Source organism: Sinocyclocheilus rhinocerous, unplaced genomic scaffold, assembly GCF_001515625.1.
Source record: "Sinocyclocheilus rhinocerous isolate Xijiao unplaced genomic scaffold, SAMN03320098_v1.1 scaffold1615, whole genome shotgun sequence".
NCBI classification, from domain to species: domain Eukaryota; kingdom Metazoa; phylum Chordata; class Actinopteri; order Cypriniformes; family Cyprinidae; genus Sinocyclocheilus; species Sinocyclocheilus rhinocerous.
Window position 1 is genome coordinate 1,540,886 of NW_015645292.1, and position 15,673 is coordinate 1,556,558.

The 15,673-nt window shown below is 41.3% G+C and overlaps 1 protein-coding gene and 1 pseudogene across 2 annotated transcripts; both read right to left on the reverse strand.

Annotated features, from left to right (window-relative positions):
• Positions 1 to 5,693: 5,693 nt before the first annotated feature.
• On the reverse strand, positions 5,694 to 6,680 carry LOC107705919 (hydroxycarboxylic acid receptor 2-like; annotated as a pseudogene).
• A 1,495-nt stretch (positions 6,681 to 8,175) lies between these two features.
• Positions 8,176 to 14,379, reverse strand: LOC107705918 (G-protein coupled receptor 4). 2 transcript variants are annotated; one of them, XM_016509447.1, is made up of 3 exons: positions 14,190 to 14,379; positions 8,902 to 9,825; positions 8,176 to 8,228 (listed from the first exon to the last, which is right to left on the reverse strand). In XM_016509447.1, exons 1-2 carry the CDS (start codon positions 14,224 to 14,226, stop codon positions 8,921 to 8,923), a joined length of 942 nt encoding a protein of 313 aa, XP_016364933.1. In that variant the 5' UTR covers positions 14,227 to 14,379; the 3' UTR covers positions 8,176 to 8,228; positions 8,902 to 8,920. The 2 variants fall into 2 exon arrangements, with proteins under 2 accessions (XP_016364933.1, XP_016364932.1); XM_016509446.1 differs by lacking the exon at positions 8,176 to 8,228 and having other exon boundaries at positions 8,601 to 9,825.
• Between the last annotated feature and the right edge of the window lie 1,294 nt (positions 14,380 to 15,673).

Genomic DNA, 15,673 nt, shown 5'->3' on the forward strand with positions numbered 1-15,673 from the left:
GTGTGTGTGAGAGTGTGTGTGTGAGAGAGAGAGAGAGAGTGTGTGTGTGTGTGTGATCTTCTAAATCAGCTCAAGGTTTCATCTGAGACAGAAAATAACATTTTGAGAAGAGTTTTCACATCTCAACTTGAAGCTAAAATTAGTTTGTTAGAGACATTTCACACATTGTGCAACAAGTTATGAGTTACACTGCATCTGCAGCCATATACAGCATGTTGTTCTGCACGATGTTGGTTTGCACTATTTTATTTGTATGAAACTAATGAGTAAGTGCTTTGACAATGTGATTGTAACATTTGTTAAGCCAATAAAGCACAATTATAGCTGACTGAGAGAGAGATAATTATTTTTTTATCGTATTTATTTATTTTTATTTATTTATTTATCTTCCTATTCGTATCTGTGTGTATATATGGCATTTCCTTTTTACATATTACATATTAGTTATATAAATAAATGTTCAGATTTTATAAAAACTATTTTCTTTTTTGTGTACATGCTTTGGCAATACAAAATGTATTTTTGTCATGCCAATAAAGCTATTTAAATGGAATTGAACTGAAAACTGAGAGAGAGAGACATTAGGCAGTGTGTGATTCACTCCTGGGTGTGTTTGCTGTGGTTTTGACCGGATCAGACCGGTTCAGACAAACACCAGGAACTCATGAGTCACCTTACTCACTATTAATAATAATAACTCACACAAACAAGAGCTGCATGATTGTGAACAGATGCGTTTGCAAACAAAAGACCATTATGTCTGTTTCAGTGACTGAATTAAGTTGTTTTATTATTGTTTTACTGTCTGTTAAAGCAACACTACACAGGTTTACATGAGAACAGAACACGGCAGCCACTCGCGTTATTACTGAGTGTTTGGTTTGAACAGGAAGAGATTTTCGTATTAAAGGAGAGGAAGATCACATGTGAAGATCTGTGACGACACGCAGATCACAGCGCAGTTCCGCTTCCGGCTACACCGGACCTGATGCTGATGAGTTTGTCACGCGGACGTCCCGTGAGCGTGATCTCTCTCTGAAATGTTCAGATTTTCTCGCAAATGATTTAGCTTTTCTCTGCAATCGAGGGACTGTGATTATTCCTCCTCTGGTGAGAGTCACTGCGCGTCCGCTCAGGAGGAAGGTGCAGAATGTTATGATGGTGAAAAGTTTGTGGAAACTGTGATGCATTTTATTTTTCAGGATTCACAGATGAATAGAAAGTTCAAAAGAACAGCATTTACTTGAAATAGAAATCTTTTGTAACAATATACATGTCTCTACTGTTACTTTTGATCAATTCAATGCATCCTTGATTAATAAAAGCATTAATTTATTTATTTTTTTAAATCTTACTCCAAAATGTAAAAAATTGAAGTATCACAGTTTATTCAACATTGATAATAATCAGAAATGTTTCTTGAGCAGCAAATCAGCATATTAGAATGATTTCTGAAGATCATGTGACACTGAAGACTGGAGTAATGATGCTGAAAATACAGCTGCGCATCACAGAAATAAATTACAGTTTAACAGAGATTCACATAGAAAACAGCTGTTTTACATTATAATAATATTTCACATTTTTATTGTATTTTTGATCAAATAAGTTCAGCCTTGGTGAGCAGAAGATACTTCTTTAAAGACACTAAGGCCTTAGTAACTACGATGTAGTATACATGCCAGACCAGTATGTGGCGCTGTAATTCTGCCACAGAGCTACACTAAAGGCCCCGAGATACATAAAACCGAAGTTCAATTTCGTTCTTCGTTTAGGGCTAAAACAAAGTTCGAAATACGTGAGCAGCAGTATACTGTTATCGAACATCCCGACGCCGCCCACTCTGATGAAAGCGACGTTTATATGAATATGTAAATATGTGCTGAACGCTTTCCTCTCAGTAACAAAATAAACACAACAAAAATGGAGAGAGCAGCAAGCATTTTTTAATAAAATTCTGATCGTAGCAACATGGGTATGTTTGCACGAGCTCTGCTAATTAGCACTCCCGTGAAGTCACGTGTATTTACATGGCACTTTATTCAATATATTGCTTAAAGCAAGCAGCAGTATTAAACATGAAAAACAGTGTCTCATTTCATCAGAAGCACAACTTTATTTGCTACTATGAAGCGGCTGTCCGCTGCGCGAACATCTCAGCTCCGCGGACTCGACAGACGAAACGAACCCAGAGAAGAGTTTCGTGTGGAAGAAGGCGGAGCCTCAGCGCACACCTCCTATGACGTAATCATCACGGACCAATGGTAGCACGAAGGTGTTTTGCAGCCAGAACGAACTTTTCTGGAAAGTTAGCTTTGGCAAGCAGTTTCGAACTCTCAAAGCGAACTTCATTTTGGCTGGATTTTGTTCGAAATGACGTCACATCAGTTCGTTCTTCGATTTCGCCTGAAGTATATCGGGGCCTTAAAAGCAGAGAAGAAGACTTGGAGAATACGCATAAACCTAATAGTAATTTTTTGTAATTTTTGCTTTTGCTTTAGTAAAGCTAATAGGCTCAGTAGCTTCTGCAGCACGAACACAAGCATGTAGTCCGCCGTTGTTGTTGTTGTTATGTGACGTAGCGGTGTCTGACTAGCGTCGAGACGTGGGGTGATGACATCATCGTTTCACAAAATATACGGATTGGCTGAACACATGGAAACGCAAGGGTTTAGTTTTCAGATTTATCCACTCTGGGACCCGGTTTCAGGCTCCCAAAACGCCGGATCCGTCTGGACTGAACGCTGATACGATACAAAATGTACACGTCTCCGTGTGGACGGGCTTCTACAATAACACCGACCCCAAACGTTTGAGCACTGGTGTATATGCATTGAAGGGACAATTCAACCAGAGTTGATCTTTCTATTATTATTTACTCGCCTTTATGTTGGACTTTCCTTATTCTGTGTTACACAAAAGAAGACATTTCAACACATTTCCAGTGTCTCAATAGGTACGTTTACATGGACACTCTTTGCTATCGGATTTACTCTTTTGACATGCGCACACTGCATGAATATACAGAGTTTCCAGCTGTTGTCGCATACTGTTTTAAAAAGCACACGTGATATTTATCTACTTCGGGTCCTAATTAGGCGACGACCAGCACATGAACTGTTGTGCTGTGCTGCTTACTTTATAAAGCAGTAAAAGTGCCCCTTCCCGCACCCAAAACCAGTCGCCTGTGGGTGATAGTCTTAAACAAGGACTGGTGGGACGTTGTGCTGCTCCACTTCACAGACGCTGAGTGAAAGGGGAGATTTATAATGACGGGACACTCATTTATGACACTTTATTCACCAAAGAGCAGCTCGTTCTGCACGTCATACGTCATTACGCTATTTCTACGTCACTGCGCATGCGCAGTACTTTCCAGTTTCGGTTTTTAATCCGATCAAGTGTTTGCATGTCCTATCTCTCGGATTACTAAAGGAATTTTTTATATGAGTATTATATGAGCTTTATTGTATAGAGCTCTATTGTTTTTGGTTCTAATGAGAATTCTCAGTATATACGCCCTGATTTGGACAGTTTATCTGTTTTTAGATCTTCACAGGTGCGGAACCTAGGTGTTCTTGTCGACCAGCATTTAAAATTTGATAAACATATCTCCTCCGTTATCGGATCCAGTTTTTATCAACTTCGTCTACTGTCTAAAATCAGAGACTTTCTCACTCCCAAAACTGTAGAAATGGCTGTTCATGCGTTTGTTACATCTCGACTAGATTACTGCAATTCCTTATATTGCGGTATATCTAAATCTCAAATTGCGCGCCTTCAGCTAGTCCAAAACGCTGCGGCCAGACTTCTTCTGAAGTGTCGCAAACATGAACACATTACTCCAATTCTCAGATCTCTACACTGGTTGCCGGTTCATCAGAGAATAGACTTCAAAATTCTACTCTTTGTTTTTAAATCGTTACATAACCTAGCTCCTGTCTACCTCTCTGAACTTCTTCATTTATACACTCCATCTAGAAGCCTAAGATCTTGCGACCAGGCTTTGTTGGTAGTTCCACATGTTAGACTGAAGCGTAGAGGGGAGCGTGCATTTGCGGTGGCAGGGCCACGGCTTTGGAATACCCTGCCTTTAGAAATTAGAATGGCCCCTTCTCTGCCTGTCTTTAAGTCCCTGCTAAAAACCTATCTGTTTCCTTAGTGTATTGATTACTGTTATTCGGTAATTTTTTAATGGGTTGTTCATATTTTTTATTTGGCTTGCTTTCTGTGTATGTTTTTATAAATTTCTCTTCTGTAAAGCACTTTGGTCAGCCTAGCGGCTGCTGTACATGTGCTATACAAATAAAATGAACTTGAACTTTATGCCAACCGGTGTTAAATCAGAAGATAAATCAGAGTATTTCAGAGTATTTACACACATGCAGCTGCTATAGTTCAGAAGGGAAGAATAAGTGAACACAGACATGTAAGTATGTTAATTAGGGAGTTCTTTTATGTATCACACATCTAGCTAATATTCATATTTCGTGTCCTAATGTAATCATATCTAGCTGAGATCAATGACAACACAAGCTCACGTGACCATTTACTGTAAATGTTTTTCATGTTAATTAATCTCGTAGCATCATCTAGTTACACAAATACAAGCTCGTACCATCTGCGTCACCTCAGTCCGTTCTTAATTAATCCCCAGGCATTTTAATTAACATCTTAATTAGTGACTCGTTAATGGTATCTAATCTGTGAGAAATAAAAGAATCAGAAACACAGCAGTGAGGAGAAGAGAGTGAAGTTCGGCTTCGTTCGCTGTAGCCCGATCTTCCCAGAGTCTGACGATCAATCAGAAAGAGTCACGAGGATCTAACGTTACGAATGAGCAGCTGAGAAAGAGGCAAACAGGAGACGTCTGGGGAAACACGACACACAGAAAACACAACAACCAGCTCAGTTTCATAAAGTCAGCATGCTAATGATGAGAGCTTCGTTAAATCAGTGCTTCTCAACTGGTTTTTTATAAAGTCAAGACAGAGTCAACACAATGCAGGGATTTACAAAAGTGAACATTGAAATCTATTAATCTTACAGTGCGTAGACCCTGAACAGGCCCAGTGCGATACAGAATTATCATCATGAGCTTCATAGGAAAGTGGTTTTGGTTTTATTCTCTCCGCAGTGAGTAGTTCACTGGACAAACACTGTGTTCAACTCAAACCATCTTCATCCTGACTGAGAGAGAAAATTTATGTATGTATTTAATGTTGTCTGGACTGTATTTTCTGACTTTTTTGTAGTTTCGTTCACACAACCTGTCCATGTAGATTTATCTGTTGAATTTGACTTTTAGACCTAGTAACATAAACTTGTGCCAAAGTAGTGTGGAGTTTGATGGACACATGGGGAGTTGTTTCCCTCCCTTTCTTGCTGTCATAATGATTATATATGGTTAGTTTTATTGTATTATTTGTCAAGTGTCCCATCACAAATGGATCTGATGCCCATGCTTGGGTCACAAACCACCGTTTAAGATCCACTGGATTAGACAAGGGGTCTCCAACCCTGCTCCTGGAGAGCGACTGTCCTGCAGACCCCAGTCTGACACACCTGAACCAGCTAATCAAGGTGTTCAGGGTTACTAGATAATTACAGGCAGGTGTGTTAGAAGTCTGCAGGACAGTAGCTCTCCAGGAGCAGGGTGGGAGATCCCTGGATTAGACAGGGATACAGTCAGTCCAAGAGTCTCAAATCACGCACACTTCAGACGCTCACGGTGATGGATTTCTTAGAGGGACTCTGCAGGCAATGACAGAATGCAGATCGATCCATCTTAGAGATGTAGAGCAAAGGCTCGATGGTGCAGCTCAGGTCCATGATGGAGAACACGCCGAGAAGAACCCTACAGTGCAGCGTCACGAAAGAGAAGGTGGAAGCAAACGGCAGCAGAGCCACAGGAGGCAGATAGTTCACCACGATGATGGCGAGGATGATAAGCACCATTTTGAAGGCCTTCTTCTTCACCGGGTTCATGACTTCTTTCCCTGCGACACTCTTCCTGAGGACCCAGATGATGGAGAGGTTGCAGAACACCATGATGAAGAAGGCCGAGAGGATGACGCCGCTGAAGACCTCGTTCACGCTCAGGATGCCTAAGATGCATTTGGTCAGAGAGTAGGCTAGGATGAGTCCCCACACCAGCACCGAGACACCGATCCGGATGCGAGAGTCACGGGTCCCGGTGAAGAGGATGGGATGGACCACAGCGATGTACCTGTCCAGACAAATACAGGTGAGTCACGTCTTTGAGCCCGTAGGCAAACGCTGAGAGTACCAGACGGACGCGTTGTTGAAGTACAGCCGGTTGACCATATCCACCGGCGTCATGAGGCCGAAATAGGATAGAGAGGTTGAAAATGAAGACATCAGATGTTGAGCCTTCTCTCTTCTTCCTCAGAATCTGCCACAACACCAGTGCGTTCAGGGGAATGCCTGCAACCAGGTTCAATACTTTGACTCCAAAGTACAGCCTCCGCACACACCTCAAACTGGTACCACGGTAGATGGTGCCACCCGCTACTCGTGGAGTTCAGGTTCAAAGCCGAGCTGTTTGCCATGATGATGAAATGAGCTGCGAACGAGAGCATGGCGTTGGTTATAATGATCCGTCTTTGATGAGTGACTGTTATATCTACGTGAACTTAAGACACATACCAAACAATGATTTGAAGAGTGTGTCTCTCAGAGCCTCATCAAGTTAAATGATTGCAGACAGATATCTCACCCACCGCTTTTTCAATACGGAGGCGTTCTGCTATAGTTCCGTGTGGTTGTCTGTCTCCGCCGACGTTTCTCTGACCATCACCCAACTTAGATGCGTCGTCAGTTTAGCGTCTCTCTCGGGGCGCTCCGAGAAAAGCTCTTCCCGCGGGAGACAGAGGTGGAACATTTTGGATGCAACCAATTATTAGGGTTCTTTTGGGTCAACAAGAAGATCTCGTCTGCGATTGGATGAAGAGGAGGGTCTGGCTGAAAAGTTTGCGATAAAGACTCTGCAGTTCGATGGAAGGGGACGATGGAAGTTTCGTGACGTAACTGCAGGCTGCGAGCAGAGCTTCACGTAAACAGGTGATGCAAGGAACAAATGAGTAAATCTACTGTAACATCTTGCAAATACACACATTTCTGGCTCTCTGCCACAGACAAGCTGTGGGGAACGATATAAGAGCCCTAGACCGTCATAACTACTCTATAGAGCGATATATATTAGGAAGAAGAGCGAAGGCTCAACATCCGATGTCTTCATTTTCAACCTCAGCAGGTGCTGTGTAAGAACTCTACAGTTTGCCTTTGTACATCTGAAGTTCATTTCATTCATTCAGGCTTTATTTCATTCAAATTGTCTGTTGTTTGAATCTGAGACGTTTTAATGCATGGGAGTTTAGTAAACCTTTCGTTGTTTCCCCTACTGATGACGAACGTACATAATGCAACATTTATGCATTTGACACTTTTCCTTTCATGTTAATTTTCTACACAAATGGCATCAGTGGAGTTTGAGATAGAATAAATCTTTGTCTCTTAAGCTGTACTCGTGAACTTGTTTATATATACTTGGTGTTCATCTCATGTAAAGCTGTGGATTATTTTTTCATATACTTATTTATAGAGCTGTATGTTTTGTCAAACCTGTGTGCTTTACAGTTTTCACTGAAGATATATGTCTCTCTTCTGTTATTTTGATATTTCAGAGTATTTACACACATGGCTGCTATAAGAATAAGTGAACACAGACAAGTAAGTATATCATTTTTGGAGTTCCTTTATGCATCAAAAATACAGCAACTGTTGATATTTCTTGTCTTTTTTTGCTCGGGTTATTAAACCATCTCTAGCAGTCCGAGATCAATGACAACACAAGCTCACAGTAAATGTTTTTCATGTTAATTAATCTCGTAGCATCATCTAGTTACACAAATACAAGCTCAGACCATCTGCGTCACCTCAGTCCGTTCTTAATTAATCCCCAGGCATCTTAATTAACATCTTAATTAGTGACTCGTTAATGTTCTTAATTATGCATCTGGAAAGCTGGTATCTAATCTGTGAGAAATAAAAGAATCAGACAAAAACACAGCAGTGAGGAGAAGAGAGTGAAGTTCGGCTTCGTTCGCTGTAGCCCGATCTTCCCAGAGTCTGACGATCAATCAGAAAAAGTCACGAGGATCTAACGTTACGAATGAGCAGCTGAGAAAGAGGCAAACAGGAGACGTCTGGGGAAACACGACACAGAAAACACAACAACCGGCACAGTTTCATGAAGTCAACATGCTGATGAGAGCGCTTCGTTAAATCAGTGCTTCTCTACTGGTTTTGATCAAATCAGAGTCTAAGATTTTACATCAGCGCAATGCAGGGATTTACAATTGCCAGCTCAGTTTCATAAAGTCAGCATGCTAATGATGAGCGCTTCGTTAAATCAGTGCTTCTCAACTGGTTTTGATAAAAATCTGCATTCCAAATAATAGCAAACCACGCGTCATGCAACACGGTGCTAAAATGTACATATTAACCATTGAAATATATTAATGTTGTAATAAGTAGCCCCTGAAAAGGCTCTGTAAGTGTCACACACCCTGCCCATGTTGATCCATAAGTATAATTTGATTTTTACCCTAGTTAAGATAAATCTTACTGTGGTTGGATGAATTTGTGCCAAAATACTGTAGAGTTTGATGGACATAGTATCAGTGGACATCAGTAGCAAAAGAATGGAAGGTGTTTTCTCTTATTTGGTTGATGAGTCTATCTGTAATAATGATTATATGTTTACTCTTTTGCATTTAACAGTATTTTTCCCTTTTTCAGTGACCAATCACAGCAGACCTGAGACGCACCAGTTGAGAACTACTGGATTAGACATACACTGAGTCAAGAATCACGCACATAACATCAGACACTCATTTCAGACGCTCACGGTGATGGATTTCTTAGAGGGACTCTGCAGGCATTGACAGAACACAGATCGATCCATCTTAGAGATATAGAGCAAAGGCTCGATGGTGCAGCTCAGGTCCATGATGGAGAACACGCCGAGAAGAACCCTACAGTGCAGCGTCACGAAAGAGAAGGTGGAAGCAAACGGCAGCAGAGCCACAGGAGGCAGATAGTTCACCACGATGATGGCGAGGATGATAAGCACCATTTTGAAGGCCTTCTTCTTCACCGGGTTCATGACTTCTTTCCCTGCGACACTCTTCCTGAGGACCCAGATGATGGAGAGGTTGCAGAACACCATGATGAAGAAGGCCGAGAGGATGACGCCGCTGAAGACCTCGTTCACGCTCAGGATGCCTAAGATGCATTTGGTCAGAGAGTAGGCTAGGATGAGTCCCCAGACCAGCACCGAGACGCCGATCCGGATGCGAGTGTCACGGGTCCCGGTGAAGAGGATGGGATGGACCACAGCGATGTACCTGTCCAGACAAATACAGGTGAGAAACAACGGAGTCACGTCTTTGAGCCCGTAGGCGAAACGCTGGGAGTACCAGACGGACGCGTTGTTGAAGTACAGCCGGTTGACCATATCCACCGGCGTCATGAGGCCGAAATAGGCATCCAGGATAGAGAGGTTGAAAATGAAGACATCGGATGTTGAGCCTTCGCTCTTCTTCCTCAGAATCTGCCACAACACCAGTGCGTTCAGGGGAACGCCTGCAACCAGGTTCAATACTTTGACTCCAAAGTAGAAGATGAACCAATGAGGAGCTTCCACACACACTTCATACTGGTACCACAGCGGACGACGCCACCCAGAGACGCTGGAGTTCAGGCTCAGAGCCGAGGTGTTTGCCATGATGATGAAACGAGCTGCGAACGAGAACAACTGTTATCAACATGAACTCAAGATCTACTCGAAATACTTCTGCACCAGAATGAAGTGACGACCAAGCTATTCCAACAATGATTTCAAGAGTTTGTCTCTGAGAACATCATAAAATCAGGTTAAAGGGGTCATGAGGATTAGGGCTGTCAAAAAAAAAATCGAATTTCGAATATTCGTCGAATTTAAAATAAAAATCCACATTCGAATGCAAAAATGTTGCACTTGAATTTTAGGAGTGCGTTAAGGAGGCAGCTTTATCAGCGGCGCACGAGATGCGATGACGATGTGAGTCGTTATATTATAATGTGTTTGTTAGTCTATCCAGTTGAAGCCACTAGATGCGGCGCTGCTGCGTTAATTACAAATATTGTCACATCAATGCGGAGAAGATCTTGTTTACATCAAAACTGAAACCAAGCCGTTCGCACAGAACGCATATTTCACACATTTTCTAGAGGGACATCTATCACCGCTGCACTCGCGTCTCGCACAAAACAGCCGCATGTTTAGAAAGCCATGTAACATGAATGCAAGTTTAACTTTGAAAAAAACATATATCGAGACTTTATAGCTGTTTTTCCCATCCCACAGCATCTCATGGTTTTAAATGAAAAATGTACTCCGTGTGATTGGCTTTCTGCCCTTTGTATTAAACTATGCTTACATACATGATGCTGTTTTGTTTATAGTTAAGCAACTTAATTATAATTGGCTAATAAACATTATTTTAAACATTATGCACTTTTTTTCACAGATAGTCATGTTATCTTATGCTTTGAATAAACGTGCATTTAGATGTGCCCTCTTGTGGCCTCAGAAGCCAAACGCTTTTCTTCATCCTACCTGAATTTATGCATTTTAAATTCGAATTTTGATAAAATTTAAGTACAAAATTCGAATTTAGTTTTTCAGCCATTTTGACAGCCCTAATGAGGATTGCAGCTGTCTTTGATCTTTTCACATATAAGAGGTCATTGTCCTATAAAGACACACTGTAAGTTACAGACCTCAGTGCAAAAGAGCATTTGCTGAGACCCAGCTGCATCCCAATTCCTATACTACACCCTAAAAGTATGTACTGTTTTTGTGAAGGAAAACATATATGCTTATGAGTGTGTAGCAGAAGAGTGAGCAGGTTTGGGGACAAACTACCACGTCATAAAAATGCGTCTTTAACCGCTTAGTTGCACAGTTACATGCGCCCCGTCACTATACATCAAATTAAAAGAACTGAGTTTTATTGTACTCAAAAATTCTTACTATTGTACTGGGGAGAAAAGAGAAAAGCAGCACATTGATCTCGCAGTCACGAGTCTGTCATACAGAAAACCTGCTTGGGATTTTGCATAATGATGGCCAAATGTATCTGTACGTCTCTTTATAACAGTTCACAATGTTGTTGCGGATGAACTATAACATGGATAAAATTTAATATTTATCACACCACTATTTAGCTGTCTGTCGTTCTCTTTATTTGTGTTTGTAGTCAGCACATGATGACATGTAGGCCTATACATGAGACTTTTTAAGTGACTTAACCAGCAGGCATTAACTACTTTCCTCAACATCTAAAAACAAAAATGTAGCTAAGGCAGCGGTTTTCAAACCTGTCCTGGAGGCTTTGCCTCCCTCATCAGCCGATTCAGCTCTTTCAGCTCTTGCAGTCTCCACTAATGGGCTGTTAGACGAGGGAGACATACAAAATGAGCAGGCCTGGGGACTCCAGAAAACCACTGCTTTAGACCAGAGCTCCTCAACTCTGGACCTCGAGATCCACCTTCCTGCAGAGTTCTGCTCCAACCCTAATCAAGCACACCTGAACAAGCTAATCACGGTCTTCAGGATCACTAGAAGGTTGCAGGTAGGTGTGTTTAATCCAGGTTGGAGCTAAACTCTGCAGGAAAGCGGATCTCGGGGCCTGCTTTAGACCAGTGGTTCTCAATTCCAGTCCTCGTGTACCACCGCTCTGCGTATTTAGCATGTCTCTCTTATTTAAAGCTGCAGTCTGTAACTTTTTTTGTGTTCAAAATTACAAAATTTATATAATAAGCGAGTACACCATGAATCCATTTTCCAAATCGTGTTTTTGGCTTGTCCTGAATCACTACGGTACACCTATAATAAGTGTTTATATTCGGACTATTTTAGACTGGTTCGGGTAGGTACCGCTGCGGAGTAGCCCAGTACCTGCGTGATGCGCCATAGACATAAACAGAGAGAAGTAGCTCCGGCTACAATGTTCTTCCGCAAGACGCACGCAGTTCTGTTTATTAACCGCTAGAGCGCCAAAAGTTACGGACTGCAGCTTTAACACACCTGATTCAGACCACCACTAGCCTATATTGCGTCAGCTTTCATTTCCAAAGGATCACATATAAGAACAGCAGGGAGCCTACATTTACTAGAAACATAATCACCATATTACAGCTTGATTTGCATGCTCGTCTCATGTGTGGTGTAACATTTGGATAGTTTGTGAAGTGTTTCATGGACCAGAGCAGCACATCCACACCACTGATCTGCTGTAATGCAATACTCCCATCTTGTGGGCTGTTAATGCCATGAGTTTAACCAGCACTGACGCCTGAAACCATTCAGTGTGAGGGGGCACGTGCCTCGCAAATTTTTGAGCCAAGTGGATTTTGAATGCAGCTTCCAAAAGACAAAAAAATAGCCGATTAATATTTTCTATATTTAATACAATTACAGCGGCGTGATTAGAACGTTCAGCGCGTCATATCATCAGCTGCTACATTCAAATCCGCGTTCGTTCGCTGGCTGGCGCTGAAACAGACGCGTTTCTACAGCACTGCGGATTAACCAATCACACACGATTCTGTTGAGTTTATGAATGCAATGGCCAATCAGAGGCGTTCAGATCAGTCATCGCCAGTGTTGCCAACCTGGCAATTTTTTCACACTACCCTAGCAACTTTTTCTTCCAAAAGCACTTAGCAACAAATGTAGCTATTTTAACATTTTATTTGGCAACTTTTAGCAACTTTTGATTAGTGACTCAAACGATAAAAAGGCACACATTTTCCATCTAAATCACACAAAATGAGGAAACCAAAGATGCCTAACAGTACACACATCATGAATTAAATTAGCTGCTATTTGCAATTGTTTAATTTAATACTAATAATTGAATATTTGAACAATTGCTCATTTATGATACACCTTGTTAGTAGCTTCCTGTGACTGTTGATCAGTTAGTTCACTGTAAGAAAAATATCTAGAAAAATGGAAAAGGTACTAGTTATTTTCCAGGACATTATCTGATATCTATTGTAACCCTGTAACCCGAAAACACAAAATGCAATGCGTAATTTAAAATGCAGGTAAAAAAAAAAACTGTGAAAAATCAATACGGAAAATTCCTTCATAGTAGATTGTGCCCTATTTTAATACTAACTAACTGCTGATACACTGCTTAAAGCTATAATTGTTCAGAATGTGTAGTTTTACTAGTTTACTAGCGAATAAAAAAACGTACATTGTAATTGTTCAAAAATGTGCAAGTGTTCAATAATTCAATGTTGTATTTAAAAATACAGTTATATTTTAATATTATATTAGCCTACGTTATATTATTTTATGAACAAATCTAAATTACATTAAATATTTGTTTCCTGAGAATTGATGTATTTTGCGTCATAATTACGTAACAATGTCATTTAGTAACTTTTTGGAACAAATCAACCTTCCTTTAGCAACTTCCCCTGAAACATAGTTAGCAACACTGGTCAACAAAGTGCACATGTGTGTATGAATCTGTCAGATATTAATTTCACAGTGTAAACAGCTTCAGGGATTTTAATGGGAGTTTTTGAGAGAGCTTGAACTCTGGCTAGACTGAATGAAAATGTTCTTTGATCATGTAAATGCTCTCGTTCTGTACAATGAAAGTGTTATGATTAGTAGCCTAACTTGCCATGTTTTTATTCACATTAACTTCATACTGTAGCATCAGAACGAGCTGAGTAGAGATATAGTGCATGCAGTTTTGTCTGGTCAAAACATATTTATCTCGAATCAGATATCTTACTCTGCAGACAGCGGCCCTCCATGAGGCCCCTGACACACGGTTATTACACACAGGCGACAGCGGGACTGTGGATATTTCCCCTGTGCAGTGATGTGAGCGATCATAACAGCGGCTGTTTGCTGACAAACCTTTAATGAGACGCAGCTCTAAAACTCACAGGCTCAGGACGAGGGTTGAAAATCATAGTTTTTGCAAATATATGACTGTTTTATGTGCAAAAACTCAATGAACATATTAAAATAATAAAGGCATGTCATGACCCCAGTAAGACCAATTACCAGTATCTCTCAGATAACTCACCCACTGCTCGCTCAATACAGAGGCGTCCTGCTTCCATCCTCACAATATCTCTGCCAGAGTCTGTCTGACCGTCACCCGACTTACACCAGGCTTTAGTTTAGTGTCTCTCCCGCGGGACACAGAGGTGGGACGCTCGGACACAACCAATTGTGGCGGCTCTTTTGGGTCAACAAATAGAACTTGTCTTTTATTGGCTGAAGAAAAGAAAAAGTTCCACAATCAAAGTTTCGTGATGTAACCGCAGGCTGCGAGCAGAGCTTCACGTAAACAGGTGATGCAAGGAACAAATGAGTAAATCTACCGTAACATCTTGCAAATACACACATTTCTGGCTCTCTGCCACAGACAAGCTGTGGGGAACGATATAAGAGCCCTAGACCGTCATAACTACTCTATAGAGCGATATATATGTCAGTCTGTGTACCAAAACACTCTTTCATTACAGTGGACTCTCCAAAACTCAAAAGACAATTAGACATTTACAATAGAAAACTGGAATTGCCACATTAAAAAGAAAATAATGCATGACTTATTGCTTTTATACAACATACTGCTACAACCAATTGTTAACCAGAAGATATAACTGTATAACTTATATACATTATACTCTATTCATGAGTTGTTCAAGAGATCCAGCTCCAGAACTCCAGTTATGTGGCCTCAGTGAGATTCGACATGCATCACAACAAAGGCTACTCTAGAAATTGGGGGATCGGGGCTAGTTGTCACACTTTTTGCTGCAGTGAATATTTCTCACAGTGTTTATTTATAGAAAGTCCGTTTCTGGAGTGTTTAGAGTAAGTCCAGTTTCATTTCATCTTAAGAGATCTGAAGTGGGGTCAGTTTTAAGTGAGTGCGAGTCCATCACACATGGCTGCCTGTAACTGAGATGCACACAAGAAACGGATACAGATTTTCAAATAGATGCCCATGTTTTATTTGAAATGTAAATCAATCTCATTTTGCCCGCTCACTCCTGCATTATGCTGTATTATGTTGGTGTCGTGGCATCATGTGGCCGCCAGATGTCGCGCAAACGCCCCAAACGCGCCTCGGCGAATCCAGCAGGAACAAACTGTACCGCATATGAATCACATAATCAATAATTATGCGTGAGCTCTGGTCGTCTCGTCATGTCGACACGTCTGTATGAGCGGATCACACTCGGCCTTTCAGCTTCTAAAGTCGCGTCTGTTTTTCTCCAAACTCATTATTGGCTCGTCACATGTTGGCGTTTCCCGGTCGCAGCGTTGCGGGTTTATGTAAAGAAAACGCTGAGAGTATAAAAATACACATCTAGCCAGACGCTAAGAGTCTATCTTGCGTTCGGTTCCTGTCCCCGAGTTACACGCTAAAAGCGCTTCGTGCTCAACCGGGGAAAACGGGAAACTGCAGCAAGAATAAAGCAGCGAGAGCGCGAGGAAACCGGAGAGAGAGAGAGAGAGAGAGAGAGAGAGACAGAGAGAGAGAATACACTCCCTTAT

What these genes read in the sequence shown, in the direction of transcription:
- LOC107705918 (XM_016509447.1), bottom strand. Translation starts at nt 14,226, where the DNA reads ATGGAAGCAGGACGCCTCTGTATTGAGCGAGCAGTGG. An exon ending in CTGTATTGAGCGAGCAGTGG is followed by an intron (nt 9,826 to 14,189) that starts GTGAGTTATCTG and finishes TCTCGTTCGCAG; the next exon opens with CTCGTTTCATCATCATGGCA.